Below are 24,466 nucleotides of genomic sequence, written 5' to 3' on the forward strand. Positions count from 1 at the left end.
ACTGTTTCAACTAACATAATAATATATCTCAATTACGAATTAAAATAATATTAAGATATATTTTATAATTTATATTTCAAACTAAATACCAATATAAATTTATTATCATATTACGTTACGTGTTATGACTTGAACTTAGTTTCCCAAAAAATGTTAGATCTAATTTTTAAAATTCGAAGATATCAAAATTAATTTCGAATTGGACTAAATCAGTGAGACGTGATAAGTCTTGAGCACTCCTAATGTCACCGATGACCTCGAAAGAAAAATAGTAAAAAACAACAAAAAAATGCCCAATGACCAATGAAAGGATATTTCCTTTCATTTTGAGGTTGGATGTGATTAAATGGAGTATCCGGAAAAGGAGATATTCTATAATGAATGCTTTCATCAGGTGATATCACGTTGTCTATGTGGTTGGCTGAAATGCACATATAATAATAATATTATTAAACTATATTAAGGTCACAGCATATGTTGATGTCCAAAATTTGTCGTTAAGCAAATGGTTACCGAACCCTATATCACCAACATGAGCTGAGGCTCTTTATGGTATACTAAGGAGTATGTCATCCCCACCAAGGCAATGAGACACTTTCAATCAAACCCCGTATGTTATGCTATTCATATCCTCACTTTTTTGTTTAATAAAGCGACCAAGGTTTGGTCCCCATTAAGGATAGCATGCACTTGAGCACCATGCACACTCCTCTTTTGTGTCATTTTCATATATGGTATCCACAAACTCTTAGACCCTTCTCCGATTTTTAAGTGGTTGTCTACTTCAAAGTCATGCACTTTTGTGCCACAATCATGTGATCTTAAGTCAATAATGTTTGTCTCCTTCAAGCCTCGTCATATTCACCTGCATCCCATTGGGATCATGACCAGAATATCTATAATTGCCACGAAAAGGATCGTGCATCATGTTGAATACTTGATTGTGATGGGTCTCAAATGGTCAAGAAGCTCAAGTGCTAGACTCCAGATCTCTGGTTATGGCCACCGCCACCACTGCTATATCAATGTTGGAAAGTGATAGGGTCTTAATAGGACCATTCATTGCCTAACAAAACACTTTTTAAGTCCCAGTTGGTTGGTTTTATTATGAAGGATTATAAACTCACGCAGATAGATTTTGCATGTCCTAAACAGAACCTTGTGTTAAGCACACTTTATTCTACATATAACAATTTGCTTATGAATTAAGTAAATACATATAATGACCCACTCAAATATTTTATATATAATTCAATTTGATGATAGTGCTTTATCAATTAGCACTTTTAACAATAATTTAAATCCTTTTGTGGTTCAGCCTAAGATTTTGTTTGGATTAATAAAAGGGAACAAAATAAAATGATGACAAGTTCTCTTGCGTGGATTGTTTAAAATAGAGTAGAATATAACCTGATAAAAAACATTTCATTCCATACAGCATTCCTTTTCTTTCACTCCAAATTAGAAGGCACGGGATGAAGCCAATTTTTTTTTTCTCTTCATTCTATTGCAAAAATATCCAAATAATTGAATGATAATTTTATCACATTGCACTTCATTCGATTCCATTTCAATCATCCTTAGATATTCAAACATAGCCTATTGGAGTAACCTTAAGAACACTGTTTACACTACTAACTATTAGACATTGAGTTGCCCATCAAGATAGATAATGTGATGAGATGAACATTGTTGATTCTTTGGAGTAAAGGTGACTAACAAGATGCAAAAAGGAGACTTTCAATAAATTCATGAGGATGAGCACCTATTCATCCATTTCAATCTCGTTCCTGTATTTGTCTGTCATTTCCTTAGTAAGATTCATAAAGACAAGAAGATACATTCTTGAATAGGAAGGGAAAAAGGGAGGAGGGATGATACACAAACTATACTATGGTCAAAACAAAACTGCCAATAATTATAATGGGTATGTGGCATATATTCCTGTAGCTGGTAATAACCTTTGAATGGCTAAGCTAGCCTTCTCTTTCATCATCTTTTGGTCTTGTTGAACTACTTGATCCAGAGGCCATTCCAATGACTTGGCTGTGTGTGAACCTTTGTAACTGAATCATGCGTGCATAAATCCCATCAGGGTGATTTTTCAGCAACTGTGAATGAGAACCTTGCTCAGCTACTTTCCCATCATCAATCACAGCAATCAAATTGGCATTCCTGATAGTAGATAGCCTGTGTGCAACAATAATAGTTGTTTTTCCTGAGGAGGCGCGGTCTAGTGCCTCCTGAACAGACCTCTCAGATTCAGCATCAAGTGCACTTGTTGCCTCATCAAGAAGCATGAGTTCTGCCTTCCTCACGAAAGCACGAGCAACTGCTATTCTTTGTTTTTGTCCACCAGACAGTTGAACACCTCTCTCTCCAACAAATGTTTTGTATCCATCTGGCAAACCAGATATGAACTTGTGTGCATTGGCAAGAGTTGCAGCCTCAATTATCTCAGCTTCAGTAGCTGAATCATGCCCATAAGCAATATTTTCATAAATAGTAGTAGCAAACAAGCATGGTTCCTGAGGTACCACAGAAATGTGTCTTCTTAAGGACTTGAGGTTGTATTTCCTGATATCCTTGCCATCAATCATGACTCTACCAGATGTTGGATCATAGAATCTTTGTATAAGTGCAATTACTGAGCTCTTACCACAACCACTAGGCCCTACAAGTGCAAGAGTTTTACCAGCTCTGGCACGAAGACTGAGATCACGAAAAACTGGCATATCTGGCCTAGTTGGATAAGAGAAATCAACATGTTTAAGTTCAACTTCGCCGCGAAGACGATCAGGAACAGGAGTAGCATCTTGGTCATCTGGCTCAATTTCAGTTCTACGGTCAAGGAGATCAAAAACTGACCTCATGGCTCTGCCTCCTTTGATAAAATCAGGAGCCAGTGTTAAGGTTTCAGCAGCACCATTAGCAGAAACCATTAGTACCATGAAAACTCGGATTGTTTTAGAGAAGTCAGAAATGCCGTGCTTCACTAGCCAAGAAGCATACCAAAGACCAAGTGCATAGGAAGCATAAAGAGCAAACTGAGCTATCCCATATCCACTTCCAGAAATTTGTCCCTTCCAAAAGCAACGTTGAAGCGGAGCTTGGAGATTGGAGCTGAAAAGGCCAACAATTTTTGTTTCTGAATTGAAAGCTGCAACAGTTCTTACATTGGCTATAGCTTCACCTGCTAGTTGTGTAGCCTTGGCATGAGCAGCTTCCAAGTCACCAGAGAAACCAGTCATGAACATTTTCTGTACAAAACCCAAAACAATTAAAATGAAAACACACAATTGAATCACAAAGCATATCACAAAAAAACGTTAAAAAACAAACCTGCAATACAGTGGCAGCAACAACAACAGGGAAGACAGCTATGAGGACAAGTGCAAGGCGCCACTGCAACACAAACCCTGCAGTACAAGCAACTAGCATAAGTGCAGTGTTCTGCACAATCACTGAAATTCTATCTCCAATTGCTGATCTAACATTGTTGGCATCAAGAGCCAGCCTTGCAGCAATCCTGGCACTCTCATTTTCCTCTTGATCAAACCATGCCATTTCGTTTTTTAGCACCGCCGTCAGCATTTTCTCCCTCACCCGTTTTGTAAGATTTTCCCCAACAATGTCCCAGAAGAAGTGTTGCAATGTGTTGAAGAGAAGTGCAGTTGATGAAAGGCCAATCAACAAGTAGCAGTACTTTTCTATTTCACGGATCATGTATCTGTGGTCTGGATTGTAATACACACTGAGGACAGCACTCAGAACATAAGCAAAGAACGCACTAAGGGATCCACAAACAACAGACCCTATAGAGCCAATCAAAGCATAAAGCCACTCAGGAGAGTTCATTTTCGCAAGTCGCCAAAAGGAACTCGCTTGCTCTTTGAAAGCAAGCTTTTCAAGCCTGTAATTTGGATGCGATGCGTCAAGGGACAGACTAAAGTCAGATGTAGAGAAATCAGATAGCCTGCGGGAGTATGGTGACCGGCCATATGAAGAATTCCTAGCAATTATGGGTGAGCTTACTGAGTTTCTAGCACTTGAAGGCCTGCAAATGTAAATATCATGTAGTGATATATGAAATATCTCAGCATGGAATATTTAGTGGCAAAAATGAATAAACTTTCATGAACAATGAAAATGAACTTCAAACAGTTTTTCTAAAGAATGGCAATGTTCACTGTTGGTGAAAGCTACCTTGCACTACTCTTTCTAGCATTATTAATAGCTGTTTCATGAGCCATCTCTTGCATCCTTATAAGCTTGGCATAGACTCCATTTTCACCTTTTGAGAATAGTTCATCATGAGTTCCAATTTCAGAAACACTTCCTTGCTGAAGTACAGCTACAAGGTCAGCTTTGCGAATCGTGGAAAGGCGATGAGCAATTACAAGAGTTGTTCTGCCAATCATGAACCGATCAAGGGCTTCTTGCACCAGCTTCTCTGACTCTGAATCCAATGCACTTGTTGCCTCATCTAAGAGAAGAATAGCAGGGTTTTTCAGCATTGCCCTTGCTATTGCTATTCTCTGTTTTTGTCCTCCAGAAAGTTGCAACCCTCTTTCTCCTACCTGCCATTGCAAATTTTTACTCTCAGATATTAGTTGAACAAATTATGACTAATTGTTTGTTAATTTCCTTATCATTTCATCTACTTCCCCAACAATTAAATGGAAACTTTATTTTGTTCCATTCCATTTTTCTTCATCCAATTTTTCATTGTTCTAAACATAGTCTTGTAACAAACCAGATAAGGAGAAAACGTATCCTCAAATTAATTATTGTACGAACAATGCCTTTTATTGTCGTTCATAATTAGATTATTTAAAGTCCTATGCAGAAATTATTCATTCTTATGGAAGCTACTCCTACACAATTAATTCAGATTGTTTTAGGTCTCTTCGTTTTTGTAATTTTATGGGAATTTCCAGCCTGGCTGTTTGTCTTGTCCTTATTTACGAATGAACATGGACTAGTTGACTGAAGCATGTTACCCTCTTGTGGTCTTATTCAGATTCAATGCATGAACAAGCAGATACAAATGTCATATTTGGAGTAAAATATTTTTTTAAAATAGGTGAGATTTCTTGTTGACAAAGTAAATAGTTGAGACATTAACCTGTTTCTGTACAATGTTTATTACCACTAGTAACGATTGAGGGGATAAATGCTTTAAAAAAAAAGCAACAATTGTGGGGGATAGATAGTTTCCAATTTTGTTATCCATTTTTTTCTATTTAGCAATGTATATTTTATTTTATAATATTAAAAAGTAACTGCCAGCCTTGGAAATAATACAATGCTACTTTTATAGTTGCACGCTAGATATTCAAATCCAATGATGTAATTGGATTGACATGACTATCATCAATCATCATCATCACACAACATGCATTTTCAGGAGCCATTTTCATAAAACACAGATGACATACCTGGGTTTCATAGCCATCGGGAAGTTTAACAATGAAGGAATGGGCATTAGCAACCCTGGCAGCTTCTTCAATCTCAACCTGGTTTGCATCAGGCCTACCCAACAATATATTTTCTCGAATAGTGGTGGCAAACAAAGCAGGCTCTTGGCTCACCAGTCCTATCTGCTGCCTTAGCCATCTCAGCTTCAATGTTTTAATGTCATGCCCATCTAGTAGAACTTGTCCTGCGCACAGTTTTTGTTCAGCATCATAACAAAACCACAAAACATGCAATCTCAAAATTCAAACAAACAAGTTAAACTTACGGCCTAATTTAGATAAATTTATCAATAAATATTTATATGAAGAAAAACTTAAGTAATTTAATAAATTAAAATCAACTTATGATATGTATTTTTTTTCAGAAGTTCTCGTGTTTAACTTACTTTAAAATTTGAGGAGTATAAATTACTTTTAACTTTAAAGAAAAAATTATTCATTTTTTATATTAATTTTTTTTTCTTATAAATACTTATCTAAAGGCTTACCCAAAGTCTAATTTTTTATAAAAAAAAATACTCTAGTTTTTAAAGTTTACCTGAAGTTGGATCATAGAATCTCTCAATGAGGGAAACAACAGTGCTCTTGCCAGAACCACTGCTACCCACCAAAGCAATGGTCTTGCCCGCAGGCACATTCAGTGAGAAATCATTGAGTATCCTAACATCTGGCCTAGATGGGTAAGAAAAGTTCACATTTTTCAGTTCCACAAGGCCAGTAACTGTCTCTAGTTCCATGCCAGATTCACTATTTCGATCTATACCAGGCTTGTGATCAATTATACGAAAAATCTTTGCTGCAGCAACTCTAGCCTTTGTAAAAGCAGCCATGCTAGGTGCAGATTGCCCCAAACCCCTGCGAGTATCAAAAGCAAAATCCTTAAACGGTTTTTTCAATTACAATGGTTTGCTGAAAACACATGAAAAAAGCACAGTACTCACAGTCCACCAATCATAACAGCAAACATGGTTGCAATGGCAAGTCCTCCATTGGTGAAGTGGTGCCTAACCAAATAGCCTCCATACCATAGCAGAAGTGCATAACAGCAGAAAACAACAAAGTAAGTGGCACCCAATCCCATTCCCTTTGCAAACCCAGTTTTGTATCCAATCTTCTGTGCAATCTTCAAGGCTGATGAATAGGCCTGCAATGCTCTTGACTCCCCAACAAAGGCCGCCACTACTCGGATTTGCGCAATTGTCTGCAATGCACAAACAGTGAGAAAACATATAATGCTAATTCACATTCAATCAAATCAAATGCACTTAACAAGACTTCGAAAATTCAGTGCGTGCTCTGACCTGCTCCACAATGTTGCCAGCTTGAGAAAGTGCTTCTTGGCTCTTAACAGAGAGCTTGGCCAAGGTGGTGGTGTGAATGGCTCCAATCACAGCTATCATAGGCACAACAGCGAGTGTGACCAAAGCCAATTGCCACACAGCAGTGAAACCCACAACAAAACCAGAAACAAACGTGGCCATGTAGTGAATGAAATTCCCCAGCTGCACCAACCAACAACAACCCCATCAAAAACTAGTCCAAATCTAATAACACAAGCAAACCAAAAATTCCTATACAAAAAAGGGAAAACACTTGTTCGCTACTTCACCTTCTCACTAATTGCATCCTGAACCATCACAGCATCAGTGTTGATAGCAAAAACAACATCGGATGTTCGAACCTCAGTATCAAAGAACTGAATGTCCTGGTTCAACGCAGCTTCCAAGTACTTGATCCTCATCTTGGTTGATTGACGCTCCCCAGTCCACATCCAACACGAAATCTCTGCAGAAAAAAACAGTCCAAAACCATAAAAAAATCCAGAAGCAAAGAAGAACAAAGCTTGTGACTTGTGAAGGAATTCCATTGAAACTCACCAGCCCATGAAGATGCCCATATAGCAGCACCCACCACCAAGAAGTAAAATGCATACTGCAAAAACATCACATTACCTCAAACTTTGAAAACTCACAAAAAAGTATGAAACTTTGAACTGTGCTTTAGCGGTGTCACTGTTATTGCATTCACTTTACCTTCACCACTTCCTGGGTCATCTTGTCCACATTATTAGCATTGGAACCGAAAGAATTCACAAGATCCGCAAAGAAACGAAGAAAGAGAGGCAAAGAACAACCATGTACTATTGCTCCAACAGTTCCAATTGCCATGAGAATGTAATCCAACCCATCAGCAAATCTGAAAAGCTCTCCAAACCCAACAGAGGGAACACTCTCTGGCTTCTCTCCATTACTTGTTGCAGCAACAGAAGTAGCAGAAGCAGAAGCATCTTTGTTGGGTTCAGAAGTGTCCATTTCCCTTGGAACTTGGTGTTGAGGATCTTCCTCTGGTTTATATGATGAATCAGAAGCATCAGAGACAAGCTCAAGGCCTTGCATTTCAGACCATTTCCACTGCTCAATGGTCTTTATCTCCTCAGAGTCTTGTGACATTTGCAAAATGTCTTAGCTTTATTATTACTATTATGTTTATGTATAATAATATAAATGTATGCACAACTTCCAACCCCTCTCTCCTCTCCTTTATTATCTCACTCACCACTCCTAACTCATGCTAACTAACTTTTTCTACTTTCTCTCAAATCTCAATCACCTTCTTTATTTGTTCAATTTTTTTATAAAATTTTTATCTAGGGGGGTGTGTGTGTGTGAGTGAAGGGTTATTAATTACACTCTTTTTATTGTTGATTCTTGTTGCGAGGGAGTGGTGTGATGTGTGTTGTTGGCATGTTCATCACTCACTCACTCACTCGTGGCTATTAACTTGTGAGAGTGAAGAGTGTTTGTAGGTTAATGTTCAGTTTTCTTGTTCTGTGAAAAACACCGAAAGTGACACATGGTGAGAACCTAGACGGAGAAAAGTTTGGAGACATTCATTGGGAGAGAGAAAGTTCTGATTTTCCACCCGACAAAAAACACTGTTGTCACAAAACTTGAAGAGCAATTTTTGACTCAAACAGATTCAATAATAACAAAATAAAAAAAACACAAATTGATGTTGAAACTATTTTTTTAACAAGGTCACCCTTTTTAATGGAATAATTAAGTGACCGCCGATTTCTATTCTTCATCTGGCTTCAACTTGAAGTTTATTCACTAAAATAAAAAAAAAATATCTTGTTTATTTAATTAATAACATATGATAACATTAAATATAAATGTTTTAAAAATAAAAATAAGTTTTAATTTATATACAACACGAACCATACCATAACTAAATAATAATACATAAATTTTCTCCATCATATTTTTACTTGACCCAATCCCAAGCCAGTTTTCTTTACTGCTCGAACACAAAAAATAAGAAAAGAAAAACAAAAGCACGTCACGTAAAGAACGTCCTTTTCTTTTTCAAAAGAAAGCATTTATATAATTTAAAAAGGGAGATAACTGTTACTGATATAAAATTCACACGTTAACAACCAGTTAAAATGTGGACATTTATATTTCCAGCAACGTTAAACCTTAAAACATTTAAGAAAGCCAAGTACCATCACCAAATTTGTCAGGCAATCCTCGACCTATCTAGGGATTCCTCCATTTTTTTTATTATTTGTGAAAATATAATATTTTTAACTTCAATAAAAATATATTATTATAAAAACTTAATAAAACATAAGATAAAAGCATATTTATGAAAATATTTATACTTATAAAAAATATTATTACTAATTATCTTGAAGTGAATACTTTACATTTTAACATGAAAAATTATAATATAATTTTTAAAATCTTGTTATAATTAAAATTTAAGTGATTTTCACTTGTGTTGTAGACAAAATTTGTTAATAATTTTATATCTTATGCATCAAATATATAACTTCAAAAATATATATTTTTTATAAAAGTATTCAGTAAATTTGAAACAATATTTATTTAATATTTACCTTTTAGATGGATTAAATTTTGTTGAATCATAAAAAATATATGTTTTTCTCTTATAATGGATTCAATTATAGTTATTGTTAAAAATTCATTTCTATCACTTTGTATATGTAACCAAATTTTTTTTTTAATGATACCATATAATTATTTATTATAATATAATATTCATTCATTCATAAAATTATAATATTCATTCATAAAATTATTTATTTCACAAGCTATTGGATTTGTGTATACTTATTAGTAATATGTTGTGGATTATTATTTTTAAACATTGATAAATGGATAATTTTAAAATGTTATGATTATATAGCTTAACTATTTTTGTAAACTTAATAAAAGAATTCAACTTCAATTTAATATTTTAGATCTTATAAGAATAAGATCAAAGATAGTAAAACTTATTAATATTATATTATAATAAAAATATATTAATTACTCAAAAATATTATGATAATTTTTATAGATGTATGTATTTTTATTATTTTATTGAAGAAGATTTTTGAAATTTTTCTTAAAAGATGAAAAAAAACTAATACATCTAATATACATTTTTAATAAAAATGATAAAGAAAATATCAGTACCTTTTTACGTGACTAATATTTATTTTAATGTTAGATGAATATATAATTAAAATTTTAAATTATTTTAAAATAGATATCAATGCCGTTTTTCATATTTTAAGGTTCAAACATTAAAATGAACGTCTATTTCATCAAAGACTGTAAAGCACCTCTTACTCACATCACAGTCTGGGTTTAATTAAGATCAGAAAAAATGGCAGGTCAGCTCTTTTTTTAGCTTAAAAACAACACAATAACGTGTCCCAGATTCTGACATTGTTAAATTTCCTTTGTTTTTTTGTTTTTCCAGAGATGAATATAATATTGTTGAAGGATTGACGTGAATCCGAAGGAAACAAAATATAAAAATAGGAAAAATATACGAACATAATACTTTTACTATTATTGCACAAATAAAGGAAAAAATAATAAAAAAGGGATATGTTGGATTTGTTTCTATGTTTCTCTTTCGCCCCTTTAAACGCTTGTCGTACAGGCTTGGCTTTAGGGTGTGTTCCTTATACTGAGGGGTCAGTGCCCTCCACCAACGGGCACTTGTTGAACCACAGAAAGAGAGGCTCCATCGTTAAATTTGGGTCAAATATCAATGAATTCCCAGCCAGTACGCCACTTCGTTTTATAAAATAACCTTCTTCTATCAGTTTAGAGTTATGTACTATATAGTTTACTTCCATTTATCACTTTTTTAGAGGCTATACTTGTAATCATCTAACATGTCATGTGATTAAGCATGTTTTTAGGATTTTATTAAAAAATTTATAAACGTGAATCTTACATGAATGTTATAATGAGTAAGGTTAAAATAATACAAATTTAATTTTTTTTAAACTTGAATTTATACGTGCACTAATTTAATTTTAAGATAATTTATGAATCTATCTTCTTTAATTGATGTTTTTATTATAATTTTTATAGTTTTATTTTAATTTTTAAGATTGATTTAAACGCTTTAAATTAATATTTTTTATTAAAATATATTATTTATTACATTTTTATATTTCCTAGATGATAAGTATTTTTAATAAAAAATTGTCACTTTATTTATTTATTTTCATTTTAAAAAAATGATATTAATTTTTTTTTCTAAATTTTAATGGAGGATTAAATAATTGATGAGAGAATAATTTAAGTAGTGCATGCTTAATCTTTAAATGAGATCTTAAGTCTTGACATCAAACTTTGTATATAAAAAAATCACTAAAATAGAAAATCTTGTCATGTAATTAGATAAAAACAAAAAAAAGAAGGTTAAACACTATAAGAAAAAACATCGATTTCACTTTTCATTCTTTCCTCTTTTCTTAGAGCTTCCAAACAGGATTTTCTTAGCCACCATTGTAGTAATTGTAACGCATTTATGAATGAATTATCGGTGTGTTTGATTCAATCACAGAAATTTGGGAAGAATGTGTCTGAAAGAGCATGACATGGATATGGTCGTAGATGAGAGTTGAAAACTTGTATTAATGGGGCGACTGAACCTAACCCCAGCTTGTCTTAACGTGGGAATACGTACATAGATTTGCTACACTATGATATATATGGAAATTTGCAACTCAAACAGGAAAGTCGTAAAATGCAAATGGAAAAAGTCACTTCTGATACACACTTCTTTGTCTTTTATCCACTTGTTGCCAATGCCATGCACTGCATGCATAAACGACCTGCAACACGCTATTGCGTTAGCAGGATAATTTTTTTGAGTGAAATTAAAAAAAATTAAAAATCTCATATGCTGTTTCTTAATGTTTTAATTGTAATTAATTATTTTTTATTTATCAAAACTATAATAATTTTTAATAAGATGGAGTTGGGTGGTATAAATTAATTACTTTGATGAATGGAAGTACCGATGAGTTGGTATTCACATTTCTTGGTCATTAATTTCGACAATGACATTTGAGACTCTTACCACTAACATATGATTATCTATATAACATCTAATCGCTTAAAAAATTTATATATAATTTAAATATTACGAGTCCATAATAATAGTATAATGTATTATATAATAATATGAATTACTTATAGCATATAATATTAGTTTCTTTATATATTAGTAAAATTATTTATTCATACGATATATCGTGTTATTGACATATTTATAATATCGATCTATAAAAACAATTTTATTTCTATTACGTAAAATCAATACAAATGAGGCAAACCTAATGATTAACCATTAGTATGTATATGATATCTTTGTTGTGAATGGTTACAATTCATCCACCTAAAAAAATCATTCAATTAAATATTTTTGTCAATCAGATATGTTTTCATCCGCTAAATGGTCATTTTTTAAAAATCCTCGTTCTGTATATTATTTTACAGAAGTCAACAACTTATAGCAACTTCTTTTAAATACATTTAATAAAAAAAAGTATTATTCGCTTAAGCACATGGGCATGGCTGTATGCATTTGAATTAAGACTGGTTTTGCATGCTGAATTTTATTACTTCTTTTTATTTGACCATCTTTATATGAAAATTTTTAAATCGAAATCAATTTTCAAGAGCTTGTTAATTATTATATTGTTTTTCAAATAATATTTAAGAACTATTTTTTAGTAACAAAGAATAAAAAAAAATGTTTCAGAACATGAATTTAAAAACAGGAATTAAGAACAAGTTGTTACTATGCTAGCTAAAACAAAAAAATTACTGCTATGCTGGATATATGTCATAAGGGAGGAGAGTAAGGATGGCAATTCTACAAGTTGATTGGGAATCCCTCCCAAGATATCTCATCTACAATTTTGAGTTGTTTTTTTTTTTTCCTCTTATGAAAATGGGGACGAAAGAACTAACTTTTTAAAAATAGATTTAAAAATATATACATAATCATATTTTTCATTTTAAAGATTCTACGTTGAAAATGATAAAATTGTTTTTTTGCTCCATTTCTTTCTTCTCCCTCTTTCTAGGTGTTGGGAGTGATAGGTGTTTGGGATTGTAGTTAACTAATTTTGTAAGATTATTTTTAATGGAATGTTACAACTTTAATTGCGAAGGAATGTGATTGCTTCGAGTAAGGATTAGGAGGATTCAACATTAGTTTTCTTGCCCTTTGTTTGTTTTGATTGAAATAGATGAGAAAAAAAAATGCAAAATAAATAAATAAGATATAGTATAATAATTCACTCATTTGACACATGGTTAAAAAAAAAAAATTAACATGGGGCTCACCAAAAAAAATTAAAAATCCTTGCCTATTGACGCAAGATTTGTGGACGAAGGAAGAATGAATAAAAAGTGAATGAGTTTATCTCCAATTTACGTTTTCTTCTTCCTTGCTCAGCTCTCAAGGAGGAGCCCTCCTTTTCTTTTTCTTTGTTTTCTTGACATTCTGCAATCTCATTTCCTCAATATTTTTCTTATGTTCCCACTTTTTTCCTTCTACATCCCGCTTCTATTGGGTCTATGTCTATTTGTTTCAACTCGATCTTTGTCAAGGAACTAAGTATGAAAGTTCAACCCTAAATAAGATATATAAGAAACCTAGTTTTGGTTCATGTTTGTCTCGTCAGATAACAACATTAGCATGACACAATGTTAACTAACAACATTAGGTGATGGCACATGGTTTGGTCTCTATCGACCGTAGAATTCGAAATTGAATAATCATTGATTATTATTTTTATTAATTGACTACCCCTAATCGGATTTTATGCTCAATCAATTAGCATATTTTTTAATCATATTGTTTGGTTTAATAAAATGATTTTTTATGAGGATAAAAGCATCTTTTTTATTTAATTTATTTGTTTTATTTTACTCATACTTTTATTCACTTAAAAAAGTATTTTTTTTATAAAATTTTTCTGTACATCTGCATAATATATTATTTCTATGTTATCCCTTTTATTTCTCTGGTCATCCAAATAGAAGTGTTTATGATTAAGCTTGTTTTGTTCTATTTTTAAATCTTATTTACATCTCTTGCAATAATTAAAATTGTTGTTTTAAGAGTAAAACAAATAGCGGTAATTTTATAAGATGATAAATGACGTAATCTTTATAAGAACGATATTCACCCATTCTTTATTACTTATAATTTAACTCATGTCCATTAGCGATTCACTATCAACAATTTGACATTTAACTTGTTCTGTGAAGATGACCTTGATGATCGTCCTAAATAGCATAGGCTTCACTCGTGTTCATTATATATTTTATAAAATGTTAATATCTATTAAAAAAATATATTTACGTGAATCTCACTTATAATTTAATATCTAAATAGCATAGGCCTCGTATAATATCTTTGATTTGATTGCCCTAAATCACAGGTTAATAGGAAAACAGAAAATGCGATGTATCATAACGTTCCACAGCTATAAATTGAGGATAATGTGATTTGCCCACTAACAGATAGGATAAATCCTAGAGAGCTAGGATTTGCAGGACACGGAAAAAGAGAGGGAAAACATAATATAATACTAAGACGACGAATTCCACCTTGAGAACAATTTTATTATATCAATCAATTCCTTGTCTTGAGCGTTACATAACTAAAGAGATAAAATAAGGTCTTGAGAATGAGATAAAATAAAGAGGAAAAGTCAAATAAACTTCCATTTTGTTTGTTAAAGATTAGGTGAAAAGAAAAAGGGGTCGGTGATCAAACTTCCATAAAGAAACCAAAAACAAGTAATTTCACAGCACAACGATATTTTATCTCTTATAATCGGCCAAATTTGGGGAGAGAGAATGGCATTGAATTGAAGTCAAAAAATAGGTGTTGCCTCTCTCTCTCTCTCTCTCTCTCTCTCTCTCTCTCTTCAAGAGATAAATAATCATGGCTGTAAGACCTAAGGGTGATGTCCATAATGGGTTTTGCATACTTGTGCCCATTGGTTAGACGATTAAGGTTAACCCAAATACAACAAATACTCAAGTACCCACTCAAATACTTCTCTAAGAAGTGGTGCTTTGTGACACCAATTATGCCATTCCGTTGTCTTTCTTGTAATTAGCTGTGCAAGAAAATTATATATTAAACACCAAAAGAGATCATGTGATCTTAATTATTAAGTTATGTTGATTCCATGCGTTGCATACACAACTTCTACGGCAAGATGGTTCCATTCGCGTCCTAACTACTGAACTTGTGATAATATTGCTCGCGGACCCACCCTTGAATTATTTCTTGCAATTTCGTACCCTTTTTCAGCACCTTTTATTTCTTGCAATTTTCAACATAGTCTAGTCTTGCGTATCTATGTATTTGGAATATTCGCCTAAAAAAGAGTTATTTTTAGCAAATAAAAAACAAACTTGATTAACAAAGATTCTTATATAAGATTTGTACATTGTAGGACTCATGATTGTAGAGGTTATATATACATTATTTATTTGATGGATACTATCAATGAGGTCCAAGTTGAGAAGCGAGAGGAGTACAGGTCAAGCCAACTTTAGCATACCTTTTCCATTTCTTGAGCAGTGCAAATCAGAGTTGAGACTCATTGCTGATCAAATTAACTAAGAAAATGTATTCGGGCATAAAATAAGTTTGCAATTATATGTAGGGTCGGCTTCACCTTAGGGATTAGTAAATTGCCAAATTGTAAAAACATCTATAAGGGGAAAAGACTGATATATAAATAAGTTTGAAAATACTTTAGTATAGAAAATTCCATGTAAATATTCTTACCAAAAATTAGGAAGACTCTTATTAGGATTCAATTGAAGATAGAGAAATGGTATGGAGGAATAACGAATTAACAACAGCCTTCCGTGGTAGATAAAAGATTAAAAATAATACCACTTAAATCATGAATTAAGACTCAACCAGTGACAAATTTGATACATACATATTTGGCTTTGTTTTTCTATTTGATTAAAGAAAAAAAAAAGGAACTAATCTGTCTCTTTTTTTCTCTGCATGAGAATGCGAATTTAGTTATACACACTTGATTGATAATTTTTGTTTAATATGAAAGTTTCCCACAATAGACAATTTAAATTGTTTCTTTATTATTTTCAAATGAGACCAGACACGAACCTCGTTTCTGGTGTGATATTTTTTTTTTGCCTGTCCTGCTCATGTTGTTGTACAATAGCAAGTTGCCAACGAGTTCACATCCAACAGTTTCTCAAGAGTTGACAAATAGAGATAGATGTTTGAAAATCCCTAGTTCCCAACCTGGCCATTGCATTAGAGTATTGTCCAAATTCTCAACAACCAAGCATGACTTTCTAAACCTCTCGTTTTGGTAACTTAGTGACTAATTTATACATTCCCTCATATCAGAGGCAACTTTTGGCTTTAATAATTCGTTCTAAACCTTTTCTTTGATTTAAGCGCTACTTAATAATGGCAAATAATATCAAAATCCTAGCAGTTATGAGTGGCAAATCTTGTCATCAAGACTTGGATTTTGTAGGCAAATTTCTACCAACAGACAGGCATGGACAAACCTAGTGACAAGGTGATGATATATATCATTAGTATTATTATTTTTTTTAATGAAAAATAATGCTTTAATATTCATTAAACGGATGAAAATGAGTAGTAAAAAAAGAAAAGAAAAAAAGTAAAAGATATAACAAATAATGTGATAAAAAAAAGAGATAAAATAAAAATAACATAAAATATTAAAAAACACTAATAACACATTATTTAACATATATTTTTAAACTCACTCTTTATTATTGATTAAAATTTATTAAAATTATATAAATTGTGAAAATATTATTTTTAATTTAATAGTTCTTCTTCATATTTGTATAAATTTTTAAAAGTTTTAACCAGAATATGTTAAAAACAAATGTGTTATCTGTGCAACTCTAAGTATAATAGCTACTTTTTTTTTTTTTATCGTACAATTGGTAACTGGTAAGTTGAATATATATGATTATCTAAGTTCTGGTAAAATAAATAAAAATTTTGGCTACAAATATTCCCTAGTTGTGGAGAGCTAGGACCTAGGAAAGTCTGTATTGAATAGGGCGAAAGCCAGGTGACAACTAACATTTAACAATATATGTTCCTTCTTGTCATGAACAGAGTGACGTGCACAATAGTTTTTAAGTTTCTAACCATCGTTTTCACATAAATTGTCCGTGTTTGATTCCCTTTCTAAAAAAATACCAAGTTCTTCTGCAACGTTTGTTTGTTTAACTAGCTGAAAATATCCATGTAAGATCTTCACTTCTTATGTGCATGGATTTGAATCCACCCTTCAACTAGTAGTTCTTGATTATCTCGAAAAATTCCTTGGTACTGAGATAGTAGTTGAGTAGTCATTTTAAAAGACAAAGAAGAAAAATCTTCAAATATTTGCTCTCGTCTTTCCGAGATATGAAGCATCCTATTCACAGATAGTATCGGAATAAACAACCTATCATTACTACTATATTCTTCGATGAAAATTACTCACGAAAAAAAAAAATAGTAAAAAGATGTCTTAATAAGATATATTTTTAAAAATACTTTAAGAATTTTAAGTTAAAATTGTTAAATTCATATTTTAGTATAAATATTTAAAAAATATTTTATAAAATTTTCAATTAATTTGTTTTAAAACATTATTCTGAGAGGTTAATTAAGAATATAAAATTTATAAAGACAATTTTTTTTATATATATATTACAAAAATACAATTACATCTGTTAATATTCTTTAATATCAACTTAGTTTATACATATATATATTAATAAAGTTAATTTTATATTTTATGTTTTAAATTTTAATTTATTTTAAAAAAATCAAATAAACATAAACATAGTTAACAGTGTAAATAAAATTATCAAATATCATAAAGAGTAAAGAAATACTTTTTCTAAAAAAAGTACCAATATTCTAAAGAAATTATAATTAAACTAAGCACGATATCAAAACATTTAAAAAAAAATTGTATCATATTTCTAAAAATATTTAATATATACCAAAAATATTTTTGACATTGTCACAAAATATAATTTTTGAGAACTGATAAAATTCCATACATCAAATGCTTCCTAAGAGTAGATTGTGAGAATTAAAAAAAAAATCCAATTGAATAACTTAGTGTATATTTTTTTCAGTTTATTTTAAAAGTATTTATTTTATTTCTAAAATAAATGATTTTTTCTAAATTTAAGTTAAATCAATTATGCTATTAAATTTTTTTTTTTTATAATAGTAGCTAGCTTAACTATTGATGCATAACGATGTACACGGGACAATTCAGATTTATTTTAGAGGAGAAAAAAATATAAATAATCAAAATCGTTGGATTAGGATTTGAGCACTCTTTTCAACGATATATACCAGGTTTATTTAGTTTGGTTGGGGTTAAATTCAATTTTTTATTATAATAAAAAAAATAAATATGTTTATTAATTATTTAGATAAATATAATGTAATATTTATGATTATATAAAAATAATACGATATTTTCTTATAATGTTTTAAAGAGAAAAAAATCTTAAATCCTAAAGTCTTCGAAGTGCTATGTCATGTTAGTAATAAAAAGTTATTTTTGTTAGCTAATTTATATCTGAACTCACATAATTACATTTGTCTTAACTTAGCATAAATATTTTTTTATTTTTTTTATTTTTCTGTATAAGTGTTAATTTTTTTTTATGTATATGAGTTTTAAATTTCTCTTAAACTCTCTCTAATAATATATAATTTATTTATAAAATTTTTTTAACTTTTTGTGAAAAAACAAATCTGAACTAATTTAACCATTTATTGAGTTTATCGAGTTTATCTAATTCAATAAACATCCCTATCAATGAGGAGGTAACCCATCAATCAATGCGCTAATCATGGGTGAGGAGTGCTTTAAAGTTTAAACAAGGATACAAAGATCTTGATCACACCAAGATATTGAAGCTTCCATGCTCTGTATTCGTTATAGCTGCCAAACACGTTAAAGCAGATATAATGATTAAAGAAATTTCATTTACAAAAAAGATAACACATTATTACCAACTCATTCCCTCCATTTGTCAGGACATGCAAATGCTTCGTGTTAAAGTAGCTCAGCTCTTCCCTTTAGTGGGTGTGACAACATATTTTTCCAGCTTGGTTATTATGATAGGTTCATATACAAATGAAAATCGTACACAACGTTGTTTTGTAGTGTGTACTCTATCATTTGCTTCCAAGAAAAAGAAAAAAAAAATGCACACTCCCTTGTCATTAGGCTTTTAATTTGCTTTCCAAATACTCCAAGAAAGCTTTAAGGGATTCCAATTGTGATGAACTAAAGAAATGTCTCCTTTATTCTGTACCAGGTATCTGGAACAGCTGAAAACTACATAACGATTAACGAAACTGAGTTTCTTTTTAGAAAAATCCTAGATAAGATTTTTACTCGCCTAAAGTGGCGTCTCCACAATTTTCTTCCCATTAATTTATGTGTGTTTTTGCGTAAGGTGGGTTTGGCCATTTGGGACATAAAAAATTGTTGAAGCCACATGGCTCATCAGGTTTCTTATTTAATCGTTGTAAGTACAGTTGTTTCATTTTACGCTAATGTTTAAAATTTAAATTGCTTTGTTGTTGCACATGTCTGTTCTAATATAAAGTCACGTCAGTAGTTATTCCGCTATGATAGAAAGCTCAGTTATGATGATTAATATGGACATTTATCTTCATTTTCTTTTCTTAATAGCGATGATTAAATTACAAGTTCTATTTTGCCGATTGATTAACTTTAATAGCTGAAACTCAGAATAAAAGGTTTTTTCATGTTTAAGATTTCGACTCTAATAAAACTTAGATTAAGTGATTGATTGTAAGCATTGAAATTTTAAAAAGTTAGTTTCAAATTCCTTACTTTATTTCTAATATGAAAAAAATTTAGTGAAGAAAATCTTCTCTCATTTTAAAGCTTTCAATCAAAGAAGGACCACTAAAAAAAATTGTATCCAAATTGAGTTGATGTTTAATCCCACTAATTGAAACATATTCTAATTCTAGTATGTACCCCATAAATTAAGATGTTCACGGGAGTGGGATCAATACGTATAATGATGATCTACATATGATTAGATTTTGGTATTCCTCGATGCCTTTTGAATGCAGTATAAAACAATTCAGTTATTTAAATAATTGAAAATTAATATTGTTCAAGATATTATACATACTTTTATTTTGATTATATATAATCAAAATAAATACAAAATTATTTCTCAAATTGTTTCTCAAAATTGTTAAAAAAAAACATTTTTTTACAGTATAAAATGAGTTCAAACTAAAGCGAGGGACCTTTAGTTGCTATTTTCTTGAGGTGAAGGTTTGAAAAAGTAAATTACAGAGGAAAAGTGAACAAGATAGGGGTAAAACCTAGCTAGGGTGAAAAAAAGGTTTTATAAAAAGAGTGGCATTGGTGGGTGAGGTGAGAGGAGAGGGACAAAATAATTTGAACATGAGAAAAGGTAAGGAAAACCCATGGAAAATGGGTAGTGATGCAAGTTGACCTGTAGTAACTTGAATGACAAAAAGGGTGGGTGCTACTTGCTAGTGTTGTGTGCATTTTAATCATTAATTATTATTTGTTTCATAGTGGAACTTGTTTTGGTTTCCATGTGGTAGGGGTAGTAGTAGTCATCCTATGCATGTGTGAACCCTCTATCATCACTTTCCATCTTCCATCCCATGCTTTAGGGCCCATCCCCTTTCGTCCCTTTCACTATTCCTCTCAATTTCCCTTTCTCTTTCACTAGTTGTTATATTTCTTTATATAAGTTTAAATTTAGTTTAATGTGATTTTGTGCTATACATACTAGCATTTGTTCATGCTCAAGCATGAAGCTGGAATATAATTTTGATTGTACGGCAACAAGGTGGAGCCCTCTTAGTGTGTAGGAGTGGGCCATGTTGCTCTGCTGGGAATCACAAAGAAACACATTTGTGTGCTTCTGATCAACCCACATGCTTTTATTTTAGCCCCCTTTTGCTTATTTGCTCTCCATTCATAAATAAAAATATTTACTTTTGCTACAAATCTTCTGCTGATCTTTGCCAAAATCCTCTTTTCTTCAACTATTAAAAATACATCATTTTACATTTTACTTATTCCATATATTCACCATATTAAAAGTTTTCGTGTCAACAAGATCAAGTAGACCAAGAGAATCTCTTCGCGATATGATATTAGACCTGTTTATACATGCAACTAAACAGAATTTAGATCATTTATTATGCACACTTTCTATGATTTTGTTTGAAAAGTTAAATATTAAGTGGGGTTATCTTTTTTGTCTTTACAATTTATTGTGTGTATATTTTAATATTAAAATTATTTGATAATGATTCTCTTTTGTTGTAATGATTTTATTCTTATTTACTTTGTTATTAATTTTATTCTAAATTTAAAAATTGAAGTTTTTACTTAAATTTTCTTTATTACTTTATATAAACTTTTAGATTTTGCATGAATACTTATTTTTAAATGCATATAGAAATTTTCAAAATTTTTATAAATATTTATATTTGCATTTATAAAATTATATTTCTTACCTTAAATAAACTTTAAATTTCTCATAAATATTCGTGATAATGTTTATAAATTTATAACATTTAATATATTATTTACAGTATTTTTAGTTAAAATTATCAATAATTACATATATTTAATTTCATGTAGAAAAAATATATATATTTTTTAAAATTACAGAGTTATTTTTGTTTATTTTTTCTTAAAATTTGTATTGTTTTCAATTACTCTCTCACATTTTTAAGTTAATTGTAATAATTTTTTTGATGTTAAAGTATCTTTTATTTTTCTTTATCTATTACAATATATATATTACGTATATTTTTTATATTTATATCTTTTTAACCTAATAAATAAGCTAACTAATTATCGAATTTAGTTGTTACCCACGAGAAAAGGGAATACTAGTCTAGTTGTTACTTGTTACCATGGTTTTAAGCATACTACATTTCTAAATCAAATGATCTATTGATTTTTATTTATCTATGTATATAAATATGAAAAAGTAGAAACACAATTACCAAATTGTTTATCAGCTCCTTAATCTCAAATTTTTAAATTGTTACTTTGTTGTCTTTTCAACTTTTCTCAACTCTATTTTTTTGAAAAATCTTTCTTTAACCCTTTCTAATAATGTAATTACTTAAATAAATATGTTGACACTCGTTAAATTTTTTAATAAAAACATTAAAAAAAAAACATCCATCTTCACAATTTTTATGCAATTTAAATAATTTTTAATTAAAATATTTTATATTATTTTTTTAAAACTAATATCCAAATAATAATGATTAGCAAGATCCTTATATTTCACTTTTCAAGCTCTTTCTCTAACCGCGTGTTTGGAACCACAATATTAATTACCAAGTAAAAATAAGTTTAGTCTAACTTCCGGATTCAATGCAAAATCAAACAGGTACTAACATATTTGATTCTCTAACGTGACTTATTGTTCTACTGAACTCTGTGTGAGGTTCAAGTCTTCATAATTCATGTGAAAAGAAGCTAATTTGAAGCCCTCTCACTTACTTGGCAGTGACTGGTGGAAAGCTGTGTCTTGGCTTCATCTTGTCATAGTGTCATAATAATAGGTAATCCAAAATTTGCAAAATGAAGAAAGTTTACGCACTCAAGAAAAACTAGGTTGGGTTTATGATCATGATTTTTCAAAAATTTACTCTTTTTTCTTAATTTTTTTATTTATGATAATGTGATGCAAAATTTGTATGGATATGGACAATGGTTTAGAAGGACGTAATGAATAGAATAAAGGAATTTCTACCTAGCATTCCCTAAAAGAGTACAGTTATTGTAATACATAATTAATTTCAAAAGGTTAACTTAATATTGACCATATTTTCTTATAAATATCATGAATTTATTATCCATTAATCGTTTATGTTTACTCTTGAAAAGATTTTTCTCTCTACTTGAGTGACAATAAAGTATCAAATATAATAATTTTCATCGTTCTATACATTTAAGTATACTATGTCATTTGAACATTACAATATATTTACTCTAAATTCATTAAAATGTATCGACGAGGAGAGCAAGACCAAAAATTCATACATTTTACGCTTATTACTTCATTTGTGGCATTACTACTTTAAACTTACTCTATTCTCTTCTTTAAAAACAATGTTAAACTTCCACGAGTAACAGTGGCCAGTGAATAAATTGGATAAATTTATGTAAAAAAAATGACATTTTTAAATATAATCAAGATACTATAGTTTTTTATACATTCTAATATTAACAGATGCCAATTATGGGATATTTACTATTTTTTTAAAATCTAGAGATTGCGTCCCACAGGCGCCATAAACTTGAGATGCATGTGTTAAGCTAATAAATTTTAAAAGGGATACATCAAATAAAGGCAGGAAAAATGTCCCTTGAGATTATCTCACTCTGAAAGGGGAGCCATTTCTTTCATATTTTCTTTCCTTTTGAACGAGTTATCTATATAATTTATAGCCCATATTTTTTTGTAAGTCATATCACCATCATACTTCAATAACTTTACATCATAATAAAGAATGCCAGTAGCTTGAAAATGACGATCACATTGATAATTTCATTTCCTTTTGCCATCACCTTTCTTGCTATTAAGCAAGAGTCTACTTGGTCACATAAAGGTAGGAAGATGTAACATTACTACCTAGCCATCAAAATCATTCAATAAGAAAAACAAGGGTGGCCCTTCAATAGGGAAGACATGTGCGACCTACAACAACAACCCATGATTTGGTTAAGATTCATATCACACAGCAAGGATAAAGAAGAAATTGGGCACTGATGAGTAGATGTGGGAGATATTTGATTATGGCCTATGGGAACAAGGTGTTGATATGAAAATGATGTTGAAGAACACAAAAACATAATTGACGGCAGAAATGGACAAGTCTAGTACTTTGTGTTTATTAGCACCAGAAAATTTTGATAAGGTTGCAGCCTAGCATGATCCTTATAATGGAGAAAGGCTTATCTACACATTTGGGTTTTCTCTGTCACTTTCTGATAGCAACTAAAATTAACCACACGAATAACCATATCAATTCACCATGGAGGAAAAGTTATGTTAAGGGTGTAGTTTGGATTTTCGTATTGGTTAAAATTGAAAACGGTGTTACACCAAAGCTAGCTTTGACTGAAAAGGGCTTCCTTACCAAATGCATTGCTTACGTACAAGACTGGTAAAATTCATGTTAGGTTTCTCAGATTGGGCCAATCCTTAGTAGCTTTTCTTTTCTTTACTATTCTTTTTATTATAAAATATATCATGTTTGGTTAGTCAGAGACGAAAAGAAGTTAGGCATTTTTCAGCTGAAGTAGTTAAAGAGTTACTGCAGCATAAAATTATCTCATTTGGATGGAGAAAGATGAAAGTGACTTTTGCTTTTATTTCTTTGTTCATCAATAATTACATAAGTAATACATTTTAGTCTTTGTTGCTTTCAATCAAATATTTGTAAAGGAAATGGTAAAAAAAAAATTTTGATCTTTTTACTATTTTCTCTATAAACTCTCTAAAACGGGAAAAATGAAAATAATA

General features: G+C 30.8%; 1 protein-coding gene across 1 annotated transcript; it reads right to left on the bottom strand.

The window, feature by feature from the left end:
- Nucleotides 1–1,787: 1,787 nt before the first annotated feature.
- LOC113862993 (ABC transporter B family member 1) lies at nucleotides 1,788–8,088 on the bottom strand. The gene is made up of 10 exons (XM_027496347.1): nucleotides 7,514–8,088; nucleotides 7,358–7,412; nucleotides 7,090–7,265; nucleotides 6,782–6,982; nucleotides 6,422–6,681; nucleotides 6,019–6,335; nucleotides 5,442–5,665; nucleotides 4,207–4,580; nucleotides 3,343–4,057; nucleotides 1,788–3,260 (listed from the first exon to the last, which is right to left on the bottom strand). Exons 1-10 carry the CDS (start codon nucleotides 7,928–7,930, stop codon nucleotides 1,977–1,979), a joined length of 4,023 nt encoding a protein of 1,340 aa, XP_027352148.1. The 5' UTR covers nucleotides 7,931–8,088; the 3' UTR covers nucleotides 1,788–1,976.
- Nucleotides 8,089–24,466: the final 16,378 nt, after the last annotated feature.

This window comes from Abrus precatorius, unplaced genomic scaffold, assembly GCF_003935025.1.
Source record: "Abrus precatorius isolate BTA unplaced genomic scaffold, Abrus_2018 Scaffold3, whole genome shotgun sequence".
In the NCBI taxonomy this organism is placed as follows: Eukaryota; Viridiplantae; Streptophyta; class Magnoliopsida; order Fabales; family Fabaceae; genus Abrus; species Abrus precatorius.